The 15557-nt window shown below is 44.3% G+C and overlaps 2 protein-coding genes and 1 non-coding gene across 5 annotated transcripts in view; 2 read left to right on the forward strand and 1 right to left on the reverse strand.

Moving 5' to 3' along the window:
• The first annotated feature begins 5292 nt into the window (after positions 1-5292).
• ssr3 (signal sequence receptor, gamma) lies at positions 5293-8263 on the forward strand. The gene is made up of 5 exons (XM_029773790.1): positions 5293-5553; positions 5959-6085; positions 6228-6326; positions 6848-6979; positions 8184-8263. Exons 1-5 carry the CDS (start codon positions 5421-5423, stop codon positions 8248-8250), a joined length of 558 nt encoding a protein of 185 aa, XP_029629650.1. The 5' UTR covers positions 5293-5420; the 3' UTR covers positions 8251-8263.
• On the forward strand, positions 7118-7245 carry LOC115206898 (small nucleolar RNA SNORA3/SNORA45 family). The gene has a single exon (XR_003880877.1). It is a non-coding gene; the product is annotated as a small nucleolar RNA SNORA3/SNORA45 family (small nucleolar RNA).
• A 2647-nt stretch (positions 8264-10910) lies between the features above and the next one.
• The window catches only part of LOC115206628 (voltage-gated potassium channel subunit beta-1), a 140481-nt gene continuing 135834 nt past the window's right edge, over positions 10911-15557 (reverse strand). For all 3 annotated transcript variants that reach the window (XM_029773793.1, XM_029773792.1, XM_029773791.1), the window contains 5 exons: positions 13803-13923; positions 13395-13489; positions 12875-12995; positions 12573-12661; positions 10911-12310 (listed from right to left, as the gene is read on the reverse strand). In XM_029773793.1, the coding sequence (XP_029629653.1) occupies positions 12221-12310; positions 12573-12661; positions 12875-12995; positions 13395-13489; positions 13803-13923 (516 nt within the window). In that variant the 3' untranslated portion in view covers positions 10911-12220. The remainder of the gene's footprint in view (positions 12311-12572; positions 12662-12874; positions 12996-13394; positions 13490-13802; positions 13924-15557) is intronic.

The following is a 15557-nucleotide window of genomic DNA, read 5'->3' on the forward strand; positions in this document are numbered from 1 at the left end:
TAGAGCTGGCACAACCCATCCTGGCTGGATGCTTACTTTCGCCCGGCAAATGCGGGGCGCTGGCACAGGACGCACTGGGCTGTGAATGCGCACTGGCGACACAGTGCGCGGAGCCGGCGCAGGATATCCTGGACTGAGGAGGCGTACTGGAGACCAGGAGCACTAAGCTGACACCATCCTTCCTGGCTGAATGGTCACTCTAGCCCAGCAAATGCGGGGCACTGGCACCAGTGTGAATGTCGCCAGTGTGAATGCACACTGGCGACATAGTGCGCATCACCACATAACACGGTGCTTGCTCGGTCACTCGCTCACCATGGTAAGCACGGGGAGTTGGCTCAGGTCTGAACCCTGACTTAGCCAATCTCCCCGTGTGTGGGGGGGCTGCCTCTCGTGCTTGCCTCGTGGTTGGTATAATGCCTCGTAATATCGCCGCTCTGCTCTTGCTGCCTCCAACTCCTCCTTCGGACGGCGATACTCCCCGGGCCTTGTCCAGGGTCCTGCTCCATCCAGGATTTCCTCCCAGGTCCAGTCCTCCTGACCACGCTGCTTGGTCCTTTGATGGTGGGATCTTCTGTGACGGTTGTCGTAAGGAGAAGACCAAGGTGCAGCGTGGTAAGTGCTTATGTTTACTCTTTATTTTTACTCAGAACACTAAACAAATAACAAACAAAGGAAAACGAACGTCACGTTCTGCAGGCTTTCACTGAGCTGTACAAAAACAAGATCCCACAACTGAAGGTGGGAAAAAGGGCTACCTAAGTATGATTCCCTATCAGAGACAACGATAGACAGCTGCCTCTGATTAGGAACCATACTCGGCCAAAACCAAAGAAATAGAATACATAGAAATACAAAATCTAGAATGCCCACCCAAATCACACCCTGACCTAACCAAAATAGAGAAATAAAATGGCTCTCTATGGTCAGGGCGTGGGACCACGCAGCCGTCATACCGCTCAGAAAGGAGACGCGTTCTGTTTCCTAGAGATGAACGTACTTTGGTGCGAAAAGTGCAAATCAATCCCAGAACAACAGCAAAGGACCTTGTGAAGATGCTGGAGGAAACGGGTACAAAAGTACCTATATCTGTCACGTCCTGACCATAGTAAGATGTGATTTTCTATGGTAGAGTAGGTCAGGGCGTGACAGGGGGTGGTTTGTGTTTTTCTATGTTTTCTATTTCTATGTTTAGGTTCTGTTTTTTCTATTTCTATGTTGTTTTTTGGGTTGATCTCCAATTGGAGGCAGCTGGTCCTCGTTACCTCTGATTGGAGATCATATTTAAGTAGGGGTTTTTCTTCCTGGGTTTTGTGGGTGATTATATCTTTTGAGTAGTGTTTATTTCTCTCTGCGTCACGGTTTGTTGTTTTGTTATTCAAGTTATTTGTGTATTGCAACGTTTCATGGAAATAATAAACATGTGGATCTAGAACCATGCTGCACTTTGATCCGATCCTTTAGACAACCGTTAAAATATCCACAGTAAACCGAGTCCTATATCGACATGACCTGAAAGGCCGCTCAGCAAGGAAGAAGCCACTGCTTCAAACCGCCACAAAAAAAACTGACTGCGGTTTGCAACTGCACATGGGGACAAAGATCGTACTTTTTGGAGAAATGTCCTCTGGTCTGATGAAACCAAAAATAGAACTGTTTGGCCATAATGACTATCGTTATGTTTGGAGGAAAAAGGAGGAGGCTTGCAAGCTGAAGAACATCATCCCAACCGTGAAGCACGTGGTTGGCAGCATCATGTTGTGGGAGTGCTTTGCTACGGGAGGGACTGGTACACTTCACAAAATAGATGGCATCATGAGGGAGGAAAATTCCGTAGCTATATTGAAGCAACATCTCAAGACATCAGTCAGGAAGTTAAAGCTTGGTCGCAAATGGGGTCTTCCAAATGGACAATGACCCCAAGCATACTTCCAAAGTTACAAAGTCCTGACCTCAACCCTATAGAAAATTTGTGTGCAGAACTGAAAAAGCGTGTGCGAGCAAGGAGGCCTACAAACCTGACTCGGTTACACCAGCTATGTCAGGAGGAATGGGCCAAATTTCACCCAACTTATTGTGGGAAGCTTGTGGAAGGCTACCCAAAACGTTTGACACAATTTAAAGGCAATGCTACAAAATACTAATTGAGTGTATGTAAACTTCTAACCCACTGGGAATGGGATGAAAGAAATAAAAGCTGAAATAAATCATTCTTTCTACTATTATTCTGACATTTCACATTCTTAAAATAAGGTGGTGATCCTAACTGACCTAAGACAGGGAATTTTTACTAGGATTAAATGTCAGGAATTGTGAAAAACTGAGCTTAAATGTATTTGGCTAAGGTGTATGTAAACTTCCGACTTCAACTGTACATACATGCACACTGTATATATACACATATATACAAATTTTTTCTACATTGTAGAATAATAGTGAAGACATCAAAACTATGAAATAACACATACGGAATCATGTAGTAACCAAAAAAGTGTTAAACAAATCAAATATATTTTATATTTGAGATTCTTCAAATAGCCAAATAGACATTTACGTTTCTCCTCATCGCTCAGCCACATAATGCCAGGGTATATCTAGTGTGCTTTCTGAAATAAGAGCAAGTGTATATTGTGGTAGAAATGGCAATAGAGGATGAAATGAGTTTCATTCTCTATTTCTTCCAGATCACAATAGTTACATGGTCTTTCCACTTCCATTTCACCACAATACCGACCTGTTTCAATAAGCAGAGGCAATATCCCTGATCGTACCTGTTTCAATACACAGAGGAAATATCCCTGATCGTACCTGTTTCAATAAGCAGAGGAAATATCCCTGATCGTACCTGTTTCAATACACAGAGGAAATATCCCTGATCGTACCTGTTTCAATACGCAGAGGAAATATCCCTGATCGTACCTGTTTCAATAAGCAGAGGAAATATCCCTGATCGTACCTGTTTCAATAAGCAGAGGAAATATCCCTGATCGTACCTGTTTCAATACACAGAGGAAATATCCCTGATCGTACCTGTTTCAATACGCAGAGGAAATATCCCTGATCTTACCTGTTTCAATACACAGAGGAAATATCCCTGATCGTACCTGTTTCAATACACAGAGGAAATATCTCTGATCGTACCTGTTTCAATACACAGAGGAAATATCCCTGATCGTACCTGTTTCAATACGCAGAGGAAATATCCCTGATCGTACCTGTTTCAATACACAGAGGAAATATCCCTGATCGTACCTGTTTCAATAGCAGAGGATATATCCCTGATCGTACCTGTTTCAATACACAGAGGAAATATCCCTGATCGTACCTGTTTCAATACACAGAGGAAATATCCCTGATCGTACCTGTTTCAATACACAGAGGAAATATCCCTGATCGTACCTGTTTCAATACACAGAGGAAATATCCCTGATCGTACCTGTGCACAGAGTGATCTCTTGCTTTTAGGTAGGTTATACATAATATATCTCTCACACACCAATTCACCCTTAATCAAACAAAAGGTTCTCAATTTGGGTTTATGATTAATCTCCTCCGCCCATTTTTTTTCTCATATCGTATCAACAGATTTTTTTTATCATATCTATGTCTCCCTTCATTTTGGTTTTCATACAGATGTTCAGTCAGACTGTTGGGAAAAAGTCTGACATTTCAGTTGCCCAGGCTCCCCCTATGGATAGATCCCATTGAAAAACTGTGTGTATGCCCTAGTTCTGTTTTCTACAGCTCTGTACCACCTAAAGCTCGTCTGTCTCACCTGCCTCCTCTGTCTCTATATCTCTATCTGTCATGAATATGTGCAGAAATTAAGTATCTTAAAAAAAAGCAGGTTTGTTACAATAAGTTGAATAGAAATTGTATGTGTGTGTGTGTGTGTGTGTGCGTGTGTGTGTGTGTGTGTGTGTGTGCGTGTGCGTGTGCGTGTGCGTGTGCGTGTGTGTGCGTGTGCGTGCGTGTGCGTGTGTGTGTCAGGCAAGTGTAACTTATTCCCAGTCAACATTCTGCTTTTAACAGCATTGCTGAATTATCTTCCCAAAATCCTAAATCTATCTGGTACTTAATATCAGATAGCTGAGCTCAAATACACTGAGTGTACAAGAGGTTAAGAACACCTGCTCTTTCCATGACATAGACTGACCAGGTGAATCCAGGTGAAAGCTATGATCCCTTATTGATGTCACTTGTTAATAAATCCACTTCAACCCATGTAGATGAAGGGGAGGAGACAGGTTAAAGAGAAGGATTTTTAAGCCTTGAGACAATTGAGACATGGATTGTGTATGTATGCCATTCAGAGGGTGAATAGGCAAGACAAAATATTGAAGTATCTTTGAACGGGGTATGGTACTAGGTGTCTGGCGCACCAGTTTGCGTCAAGAACTGCAACGCTGCTGGATTTTTCACGCTCAACAGTTTCCTGTGTGTATCAAGAATGGTCCGTCACCCAAAGCACATCCAGCCAACTTTTGTATTTGTATTTACTATGGATCCAAATTAGCTGTTGCCAAGGCAGCAGCTACTCTTCCTGGGGTCCTAACACATTAAGGCACTTACATTACATATAAAACAAAAGATAAAACACCACTACATATCTACAATACAAAATGTTTAATACCACCACACAACAATATTACAATGTACATGTGTGTAGAGTGCGTGTGCTAGCGTGTGTGTGTGTATGCGTGTGTCTGTACCTGTGTGTGTGTGTGTGTGTGTGTGTGTGTGTGTGTGTGTCTTCACAGTCCCCGTTGTACAACAAGGTGTATTTTTACCTTTTTTTTCAATCTGATTCTGCTGCTTGCATCAATTACCTGATGTGGAATAGAGTTCCATGTAGTCATGGCTCTATGCGGTACTGTGCACCTCCCTTAGTCTGGTCTGGACTTGTGAAGAGACCTCTGGTGGCATGTCTTGTGGGGTATGCATGGGTGTCTGTGCTGTGTGCTAGTAGTTTAAACACACAGCTTGGTACATTCAGCTTGTCAACACTTCATACAAAAACATGTAGTGATGACGTCAATCTCCCTGAGAGCAAAAGATGGGGTGCACACAACATTAGGAATGTGTTCTTAATGTTTTGTACACTGTGTCGATAGGGTATTTATTGCACTATTTGACCATAGATGAAGAGCGTCCTCAGGTGGTATGTTTTATCTATTTGTTTTCGTCATCTTTTATATTTTCAACAACCAGAACAGTAGGTGGCAGTGTTCGTCATTTCCATTTACGATAGCCAGGGAGATCCCCACTGAAGAAAACTACAGCCACAACTTCCGTTCTTAAAGACAGCTATTTCCGTGTTTGAGCTGACGCGTCGTTAGCGTTTTTTCAAACCAGTTCTGCTCTTACGTGTCAGTCTTCTTTCACCGTAGAGCAAGAGACGGGTCGGTAACTTAGGAACAATGGCACCTAAAGGTAGCAGCAAACAGCAATCCGAGGAAGACCTTCTCCTCCAGGACTTCAGCCGAAACCTGTCTGCGAAGTCCTCCGCGCTTTTCTACGGCAACGCACTCATTGTGTCCGCAATTCCCATTTGTAAGTAGCAAGGCCAGACTGCTAATTGTATTTACCTAACATAACTAACTTACGTGGCATAACGAGACATATAACTAGGTTTGCTAACCAACCTATGCCACCACTGGTTAATATATGTTACCCGGTTACTGTAACGTTTGCTACCTAGTTAGTATATGCCAGGTGAAGTTATCTAGTTAGCTAGCTAGCTAACGTTACTTGCTGAGATTGATATTGTGTTGGTTATTAGCTACGTTATCCTAGACTTGATTAGCTAACAGTCACCTCATTGTAGATAACTAACGTTAACTATTCTGTTCACTGTGGCATTACTATGTAATGCTAACTATCACAAACAGAGTAATTATTACTTATGTCAACTGTTGTGACCCTCCCTGTTTGTTTTCTTTCCTTGTTGTGGTTCAGGGCTGTTCTGGAGAATCTGGCACATGGACCTGGTCCAGTCAGCGGTCCTGTATGGAGTCATGACGCTGGTCAGCACCTACCTCGTGGCCTTCGCTTACAAAAACGTCAAGTTTGTCCTCAAACACAAGTAAGTTTATCATACAAACATGAACACTCACGTAAAACGATGGCCTCCGTGTTCTGCAATGCTTGGAGGTATGGTGAGTTTGTCATCGATCTGTAGTAGGTCAGTACCTTACTTCTGAATGTGCTTTATCTCTTGACCACAGAGTTGCCCAGAAGCGAGAGGATGCTGTCTCCAAGGAGGTGACAAGGAAACTTTCTGAGGCTGACAATCGCAAGATGTCTCGCAAGGAGAAGGATGAGAGGTCAGTCAGCCAGCCAGTCTGTGATTGGACAGATGACATGTCAATCACTCCTGAGTGGGTTACTGAGTTCTCTAGAAGACATTTCTTTCCCCTCTCAATTTCATGTTGTTGAAGCTGTAGGGGGTCTCACCCAAACAGCTACCCTGGGTGCCAGTCTGTGTCTGGTCTCTTTAATATAGCCTGGGTTCCCGGCTTGTTTCTGGTCTCTTTAATATAGCCTGGGGGCCAGTCTGTTTATGGTTGTTTTAATATAGCCTGCGGGTCAGTCTGTTTCTGGTGTCTAGGCAACTCCTTATGGACTTTACATGTGAAATGGCTTGACAACAGAGTATGTAAAAGCACAAACGGATCAGGCTTGTGAGATCAGATCTGGACCAGGCTACCAAACAGCATCCTTACCCATTAAACCCTATTCTCAAATACATGCTCATATGGTTAAACTCTTCCTTCCCTATGTTAGGATCCTGTGGAAGGAGGAGGTAGCTGACTGACTAATAAACCCTTCTCCTTCCCTATGTTAGGATCCTGTGGAAAAAGAACGAGGTAGCTGATTATGAGGCAACCACTTTCTCCATCTTCTATAACAACACTCTGTTCCTGGTCCTCGTCATCATCGCCTCCTTCTTCCTGCTGAAGAACTTCAACCCCACCGTGTATCCCATTTTTAAGCACGTTCATCATCAATTTAAATAGACAGGTAAAGTTCCAGTAGGAACTATGGGTGCTTTACTAAAGCTGAAAATAGATGGATGTTTCTTTACTAATAAATAATAGTTATTTTACTAATGGTGATTGAGGCTTGACTCACATCCTGGCATTCTCATTGTCCTGTTGTGATATAGTACTCGTAGAGGAAACTTATTTGCTTATTCATTGGCTAGGCCACAGACTACAGCCAATCACTGGTTGGTTCATATACAGATTTTTGTATTGAATTTTCAGGTTGCCACAGCTGTATTCTATTTACATGTCTGGATTGCTGTTTACCTCTGTTTGAAAAATGTCTGAGAAGTGGTTGGGTGGGGTTTAGTGGAGATGCTGAATTAAAATTTTATTTTACCTTTGTTTAAACAGGTAGGCAAGTTGAGAACAAGTTCTCATTTACAACTGCGACCTGGCCAAGATAAAGCAAAGCAGTTTGACACATACAACAACACAGAGTTACACATGGAGTAAAACAAACATACAGTACAAAAACAAGTCTATAAAATGTGAGCAAATGAGGTGAGATAAGGGAGGTAAAGGCAATAAAAAAGGCCACGGTTGCGAAGTAAATGCAATTAAAAAACACTGGAATTGTAGATTTGCAGTAGGTGAATGTGCAAAGTAGAAATACTGGGGTGCAAGGGAGCTAAATAAATACAGTAGGGGATGAGGTAATTGTTTGGGCTATTTATAGATGGGCTATGTGCAGTGATCTGTGAGCTGCTCTGACAGCTGGTGCTTAAAGCTAGTGAGGGAGATAAGTGTTTACAGTTTCAGAGATTTTTGTAGCTCGTTCCAGTCATTGGCAGCAGACAACTAGAAGGAGAGGCGGCCAAAGGAGGAATTGGTTCTGGGGGTGACCAGTGAAATACACCTGCTGGAGCGCGTGCTACGGGTGGGTGCTGCTATGGTGACCAGCGAGCTGAGATAAGGCAGGGCTTTACCTAGCAGGGTCTTGTAGATGACCTGAAACCAGTGGGTTTGGTGACGAGTATGAAGCGAGGGCCAACCAACGAAATCTGTGTGTGTAGGAGATTCTTATTGCTCACCCATATACGGTATGTAGCTAAGCCTGAAGCGTTATTCCCTCGCACTACTTGCCTGTCATTTCCTCCCAGATATGTTTTTTTTCCTTAACCCATTGTTCTCCAGTAACTACATCCTGTCCATCAGTGCCTCATCTGGCCTCATCGCCCTGCTGTCCACTGGATCCAAGTAAAGGAGGAAAAAAAGAAATTAACAACTGAGAAGAGGAGGGTTTGGGTCAGGGAGGGCTGGGGTGAAGCTAGGAGGAGGGTTTGGGTCAGGGAGGGCTGGGGTGAAGCTAGGAGGAGGGTTTGGGTCAGAGAGGGCTGGGGTGAAGCTAGGGGGAGGGTTTGGGTCAGAGAGGGCTGGGGTGAAGCTAGGAGTGGGGTGTGGTTCAGGGAGGGCTGGGGTGAAGCTGGGAGGAGGGTTTGGGTCAGGGAGGGCTGGGGTGAAGCTGGGAGGAGGGTTTGGGTCAGGGAGGGCTGGGGTGAAGCTGGGAGGAGGGTTTGGGTCAGGGAGGGCTGGGGTGAAGCTGGGAGGAGGGTTTGGGTCAGGGAGGGCTGGGGTGAAGCTGGGAGGAGGGTTTGGGTCAGGGATGGCTAAGAGGAGGGAATGGGGTTTGGGTCAGGAGGGGCTGGGTGAAGCTTGGATATTTTTTTATAATGATAGAGGGAGAATTAAAATAATAATCATTTCAGCTGTAAGTCTTCATGAAATTCATGATCAAATGTCTGGAGGTCACTCCAGGTCACTCTGTCCTTCACATTTTGTACTAATTAAAGTGGCCAGATCAAGAACCAGTGTGTGTGTGTGTGGTTCTTATTGTCAACCAGCAAATAATCAAGAAACTTATTTACATTTCCAGGAATGAAACACCAATAGATTTCATCAGCATTATGCATTTATTAATGAAGAGTCATATTAATTTTTACACTGAATGAGAATATAAACACATGTAGTGTTTTCATGAGCTGAAATAGATCCTAGAAATGGTTCATACAAACAGCTTATTTCTCTCAAATGTTGTGGCAAATTTGTTTACCTCCCTGTTAGTGAGCATTTCTCCTTTGCCAAGATAATCCTTCCACCTGAAAGGTGTGGCATATCAAGAAGCTGATTCAACAGCATAATCATTACACAGGTGCACCTTGTGCAGGGGACAAAAGGCCACTCTAAAATGTGCAGTTTTTTCACACAACACAATGTCATGTTTTGAGGGAGCGTGCAATTGGCATACTGACTGCAGAAATGTCCACCAGAGCTGTTGCCAGAGAATTCAATGTTAATTTCTCTACCATAAACTGCCTCCGTTGTTTTAGAGAATTTGGCAGTACGTCCAACCGGCCTCATAACACAAACCACGTGTATGGTGTTGTGTAGGTGAGAGGTTTTCTGAGTGCCCCATGGTGGAGTTATGGTATGGACACGCATAAGCTACGGACAAAACACAATTGCATTTTATCGATGGCAAGTTTAATTCACAAACATACTGTGACGAGATCCTGAGGCCCATTGTCGTGTCATTCATCTGCCGCCATCACCTCATGTTTCAGCATGATAATGTACGGCCCAATGTCGCAAGGATCTGTACGCAATTCCTGGAAGTTGAAAATGTCCCAGTTCTTCCATGGCCTGCATATCCACCAGACATGTCACCCATTGAGTATGTTTGGAATGATCTGAATCGACGTCTACGACAGCGTGTTCCAGTTCCCACCAATATCCAGCAACTCTGCACAGCCATTGAAAAGGAGTGGGACAACATTACACAGCTGCATGAGGCAAATGGTGGTTACACCCAGATACTGACTGGTTTTCTGATCCAACACCTTTTATCTGTGACAGATGCATATCTGTATTCCCAGTCATATGAAATCCATAGATTAGGGCCCAATTATTATTTTTTTCTTCAATTGACTCATTTCCGTGTATGAACTGTTACTCGGTCAAATCTGAAATTGTTGCGTGTTGCATTTATATTATTGTTCTATATGTACGCTATTTACATAGAGGTCACTGTTCTCATGGCAGGAAATACGTACATTAATGATCAGGATAGATGGATGGACACTGATATTTATGTCAGTAATATAGTTCAGGGTGTCCCAAACTCAGTCCCCCCTCCCCCACCCACCCACGGGTGCACCTTTTGGTTTTTGCCCTAGCACCACACAGCTAATTCAAATAGCCAACTCCTCGTCAAGCTGTGATGATTTGAATTAACTGTGTAGTGCTAGGGCAGAAGAACAAAAATACACGCAGAGGGAGATCCAGGACCGAGTTTGGGAAACCCTGATTTATAGTTGGTAAATCCTCTCTTCTGATGACTTTACATACTGTAGAAAACAACACTTTTATAACGGTCTGATATCTTTTAATACAGTAGTTTACGTTGTCAGTCTGGGCTAAATGGGTAAACCCAGGAGTGGAGCTGGACTTGGATCAGCACCAAACAGCCATGGATGTATTGTGCTGCTGAGAGGAGAAACAGTAGAACACTATTTACACAATACTTATAGGTTATTTACACAATACTTATAGGTTCTTTATAGAATACTTATAGGTTCTTTATAGAATACTTATAGGTTCTTTATAGAATACTTATAGGTTCTTTATAGAATACTTATAGGTTCTTTATAGATTACTTATGGGTTATTTATAGAATACTTATAGGTTCTTCATAGAATACTTTTAGGTTCTTTATAGAATACTTATAGGTTATTTATAGATTACTTATGAGTTATTTATAGAATACCTATAGGTCGTTTTTAGGTTATTTATTGAATACTTCTAGGTTATTTATAGAATACTTTAGTTTCATCTGCAACAAAGGGGGCTTGAGGTCTGTTCTGCTTACGTTACAAGGTTTGCCCCATAAAGTTTAATATATACACCCCTGAAAGTAAAAAAAATCAAAACACACAGAAGAAACTTATTTTCACGTACTATTATAGAATAGGTATAGGCCTTTACATCTTTCTAAATACTTCACCTGTCTTTCTAAATACTTCACCTATCTTTCAACATACTTCACCTATCTTTCACATTATCTAACAAGCAACACCCACAGGTAACATTGGTCTGGTGGCAGGTCATGTCACAGAGTGGCTTGTGCTATCCCAGATTCCCGTCAGCAACCAAAGATGCAGGTTCAAATTACAGGCAGGAGGAGGAGAGTCAGGATTCTCCTCTATGGATGCAGACAGAGAGTATACAGTACAGGAGGCCACCTGCTCACCCAGACAAACTCTATACAGAACTGTAGGTCACCGGTGAGAATCTTAATTGCATTTCCTTGACTCCCAGTGTCCTCTCCTCCTTCTCAAAACGTATTGGATGAGAAAGTCACAGGTCCCTCCCCTCGAACATTCTCCTCCAATGGGTTTTGAGAAGGAGGCGAGGAGAGAGGATGAAAGGAGTCAAGGGGGAGAATCTCAATTACATACTCCTCGCCTCCTATCTCCTCGCCTCCTTCTCAAAACCCATTGGATGAGAAAGCCAGAGGTCTCTCCCCTCTGACCTTCTCCTCCAATGGGTTTTGAGAAGTTGGTGAGGAGAGAGGACGCGAGGAGTATGGAATTGAGATTCTCCTGCGCTCTCTCACGAAGAATCTATTGAAGATATTGGATAGCAGTTTCTCATACGACCAGATGGGGGCGACAACATGCACATTCTTCCCCTCACAGACAGAACAAATGCCTGTCGCTGAAACTCACTGTCCCAACGTGCTCTGCTTTGCGAGGTCAAACAGTGGTCAAATGCAGTATACTGGCTGGAGAGAGGAGTTTGTTTTCAAAATGCATTGTTACGGTATATTCTAAGTATTATCCCTTTTCTGTGTTGTTTTGTATAATGTGCCTTTGAAGAGAAAGTCCAGGCACACCAGAGAGGGGAAGCATGCATCTACATGGTTACTAAACTCAGGAGTCAGAATATCTACTGATAGAGTAAGCTGAGCTGGAGCTGGTCTAGGCAGAGGGTTAGCATGGTTAGGCTGAACTGAGCTTGGTTACACTGGACTAAGAAGGCTGGGGCTGAGCTGAGCAGGCCTGAACTGGGCTGGATTAGACTGAGCGGAAACCCCATGGAGGCTGAACCCAGGTGGTTGGTGGAACCGGATCCACAGTGGTTGTACAGTAGTGGTTCTGCTTCCTCCTGGGTGTCTAGGAGCGATACTCCTTCTTACTGTACGGTTTGTTCTCCAGTATGTGATCAATGTCCGACACCACATGAGACGTCATCTTTGGAAGGAACTGTGGAAAATAGCAGAATGTGTGAGGACATGTTTTCCTACATTTTCAGACACACAATGTCCTGACAAGACACCAGGAAAAACAAGGCATTTTATTTTTTCATGTCCTGAATTTGTTAAAATGCTATTTTAGACTTAAGAGTTAGGTTTAGGGTTAGGAATTAGGGTCAGAAGTTAGGGTGCGATTTAGGAGTTAGCAAAAATAGGATTTTGAATGGAAATACATTTTTACTACTCAAAAGTGTGTGTGTCTGCATTTTTACCTGTATGGCACCTAGGTTCTCCGTTAGCTGCTCTGGACTGGAGGATCCCAGGAGGACTGAGCTCACCCCCTCGTTCCTCAAACACCAGGCTAGGGAAGGAGAGAAGGAAGGAGGGAGGAAATGAGAGAGCAGAGGACAGTTATGGGTTGTTTAATGTAGTGTGACGTTAATGGAATTCCTCATAGAAATGTGAATGTACTGTTGGCATCCACTTGGTGGCGCTCTACCATCATTAATAGTAAAGTACTGAAACAAAGTAGCGTGCATGTGTGTGATTGCACGCCCATGCTCCTCTCTCTCACCCACGGCCAGCTGTGGGAGTGTACAGCCCAGCTTCTCAGCGATGTGTCCCAGCTCCTTCAGCTTAGCCTGCTGTTTCCTCCCATCCTCACTCACTATCTTCTCCTTTAACCACTGGTACGACTGCAGAGAGAGAGAGAGACAGAGAGAGAGGAGAAAAGAGGGAGAGAGAGAGAGGAGAAGAGAGAGAAAGAGAGAGAGAGCGACAGGGAAAGAGTGAAGAGGGAGAGAGAGAGACAGAGAGGTGGCAGTGGATCAGCCAGGTCACTCAAGGCGGTATTCAACGTCCGTCCAGGCACCCAGGATGTTGAGAGATGACTTAATGGGTTTAAGCGGATGGGCGAAGCCGCGAGCTCCGGCTAGGCACTCGTTTTTAATCTGTTGTTTTAACTCTAGCCCAAAATTTAACCCTTACCTTAACCATTTGGAGTTAATGCCTAAACTTAACCTGCAATTTTTTTTGAGAAATGTCGGATTCTGCAGTGAGACTGTGAGAGGTTGTTGAGTGGATACAGGGCATACCTTCATGGATGCCCTGGAGGTTTCTGGGATGCCGTTCTGGTACTTCCCTGTGATGATGCCACAGGCCAGCGGAGACCACGTCATTGCCCCAACACCTGTCACCATGGAGACCAGAAGGAATGTGGAAACAGAGAGGGAGGGAGTGAGTGACAAAAAGCTGTGAGATCTATTATCACTGTCAATCAGACAGACACCAATCAGACGCTCTGAGGAAATCATGAAATCCTCGGTCTGAACCCCAGCAGATGTTAGGGGAGTGCTCAGGAAGATGTTATCATATCACTTTATTACAATCATCAATCATATAAGGATTGATTAGAACCCCGCAGCAGATGGGAGGATGGTTGTGTGAACCTCCAGCATATGCGAGAGAAGGGGGCGTGACCAGCCTGGATGATTGACACATGCCTATCTTGTGGTAGAGTTCTGGAAGCTGGACCTCCACCTTCTCCCTCTGGAAGAGATGGTACTCAGCCTGCTCACACACCGGAGGAATCAGGTTAAACTGCCTGGCCACAGAGTACGCCTCCTAGAGAGAGAGGGAGAGAGAATTGGATCGAGGGAGAGAGAGAGAGAGAGAGAGAGAATTGGATCGAGAGAGAGAATTGGATTGAGAGAGAGAGAGAGAGAGAGAATTGGATCGAGAGAGAGAGAGAGAGAGAGAATTGGATCGAGAGAGAGAATTGGATCGAGAGAGAGAGAGAGAATTGGATCAAGAGAGAGAATTGGTTCGAGAGAGAGAGAGAATTGGATCGAGAGAGAGAGAGAGAATTGGATCGAGAGAGAGAGAGAGAGAGAATTGGATCGAGAGAGAGAGAGAGAGAATTGGATCGAGAGAGAGAGAGAATTGGATCGAGAGAGAGAGAGAATTGGATCGAGAGAGAGAATTGGATCGAGACAGAGAGAGAGAATTGGATCGAGAGAGAGAGAGAGAATTGGATCGAGAGAGAGAGAGAGAGAGAGAGAGAGAGAGAGAATTGGATCGAGAGAGAGAGAGAGAATTGGATCGAGAGAGAGAGAATTGGATCGAGAGAGAGAGAGAATTGGATCGAGAGAGAGAATTGGATCGAGTGAGAGAGAATTGGATCGAGAGAGAGAGAGAATTGGATCGAGAGAGAGAGAGAATTGGATCGAGAGAGAGAGAGCAAGCGAGCGAGCGAGCGAGCGAGTGAGTGAGTGAGTGAGAGAGAGAGAGAGAGAGAGAGAGAGAAAGAGAGTTTTTTGGAGAGATGGGGAGAGGGATCCTAATCAGAATTCATGAATTATACTGTATTCAGCTCATTTAGATTAGTCTATATTTCACACACCAATTCACTTGCCTCGCATATCTATGTTTCCATATGTGCGTTTGCAAAGAGAAATGCCATAAAAAATACATGTACAGTGTTCATTGCTTTCTTAAACATTAGCATAACCACTTTTATCTGCTACAGGCCTGTAGCTGTGGTGGGTGGGGCTGGTTTGCCTCTCGGTTCTGTTCCCCTGTCTGTGTAAACCACTGCATTATAGATGCCGTCTAAATTCCAGTGCTTTCATCTAAGCTGCTACACTACAAAATTCACCCTAATCACAATCAACACAACATCATGAGCAACGCTTAACACAGACTGACGGAGAACGAGAGGAAAAGGACGAGAGGTTGTTGACAACAGAAAAGCCTGGGGATGCTTTAGCAATCAGTCGTTATCAGGCTTCTTTCAGGACATGTAGTTAGCCACCACCTCTCCGATCCTCCCACTTCTCCTCCAAATCAGCCAGGACATAATAAGGTCCACAGACAGACAGCCTGTTCCCCCCAGTCTCCCCCGTGTTTCAGCACACAAACAAGAGTCTCCGAGGCTCTCTCCAAGGCTCTCTCCAAGGCTCTCTCCAAGGCTCTCTCCAAAGATCTCTCTGAGGTACTGAGACTCTCTCTGAGATCCTAAAGCTCTCGCAGAAGCTCTCTCGGAGGCACTCTCCGAGGCTCTCTGTGAGGCTCTCTCAGAAGCTCTCTCGGAGGCACTCTCCGAGGCTCTCTGTGAGGTTCTGAGGCGCTCTCTGAGATTCTGAGGCTCTCTCGGAGGCTGTTTCCGAGGTTCTTTCCGAGGCTCTTTCCGAGGCTCGCTCCGAGGCTCTCTCTCCGAGGCTCTCTCTGAGGTTCTGAGGCTCTCTTGGAGGCTCAGT

This window comes from Salmo trutta, chromosome 13, assembly GCF_901001165.1.
Source record: "Salmo trutta chromosome 13, fSalTru1.1, whole genome shotgun sequence".
NCBI classification, from domain to species: Eukaryota; Metazoa; Chordata; class Actinopteri; order Salmoniformes; family Salmonidae; genus Salmo; species Salmo trutta.

Bases quoted from the DNA above. Each gene is read 5' to 3' on its own strand.
- ssr3 (XM_029773790.1), top strand. From the start codon at position 5,421: ATGGCACCTAAAGGTAGCAGCAAACAGCAATCCGAGGAAGACCTTCTC. The intron at 6,086-6,227 runs GTAAGTTTATCA...TCTTGACCACAG, and splicing joins AAGTTTGTCCTCAAACACAA to AGTTGCCCAGAAGCGAGAGG. The intron at 6,980-8,183 runs GTATCCCATTTT...ATTGTTCTCCAG, and splicing joins AAGAACTTCAACCCCACCGT to TAACTACATCCTGTCCATCA.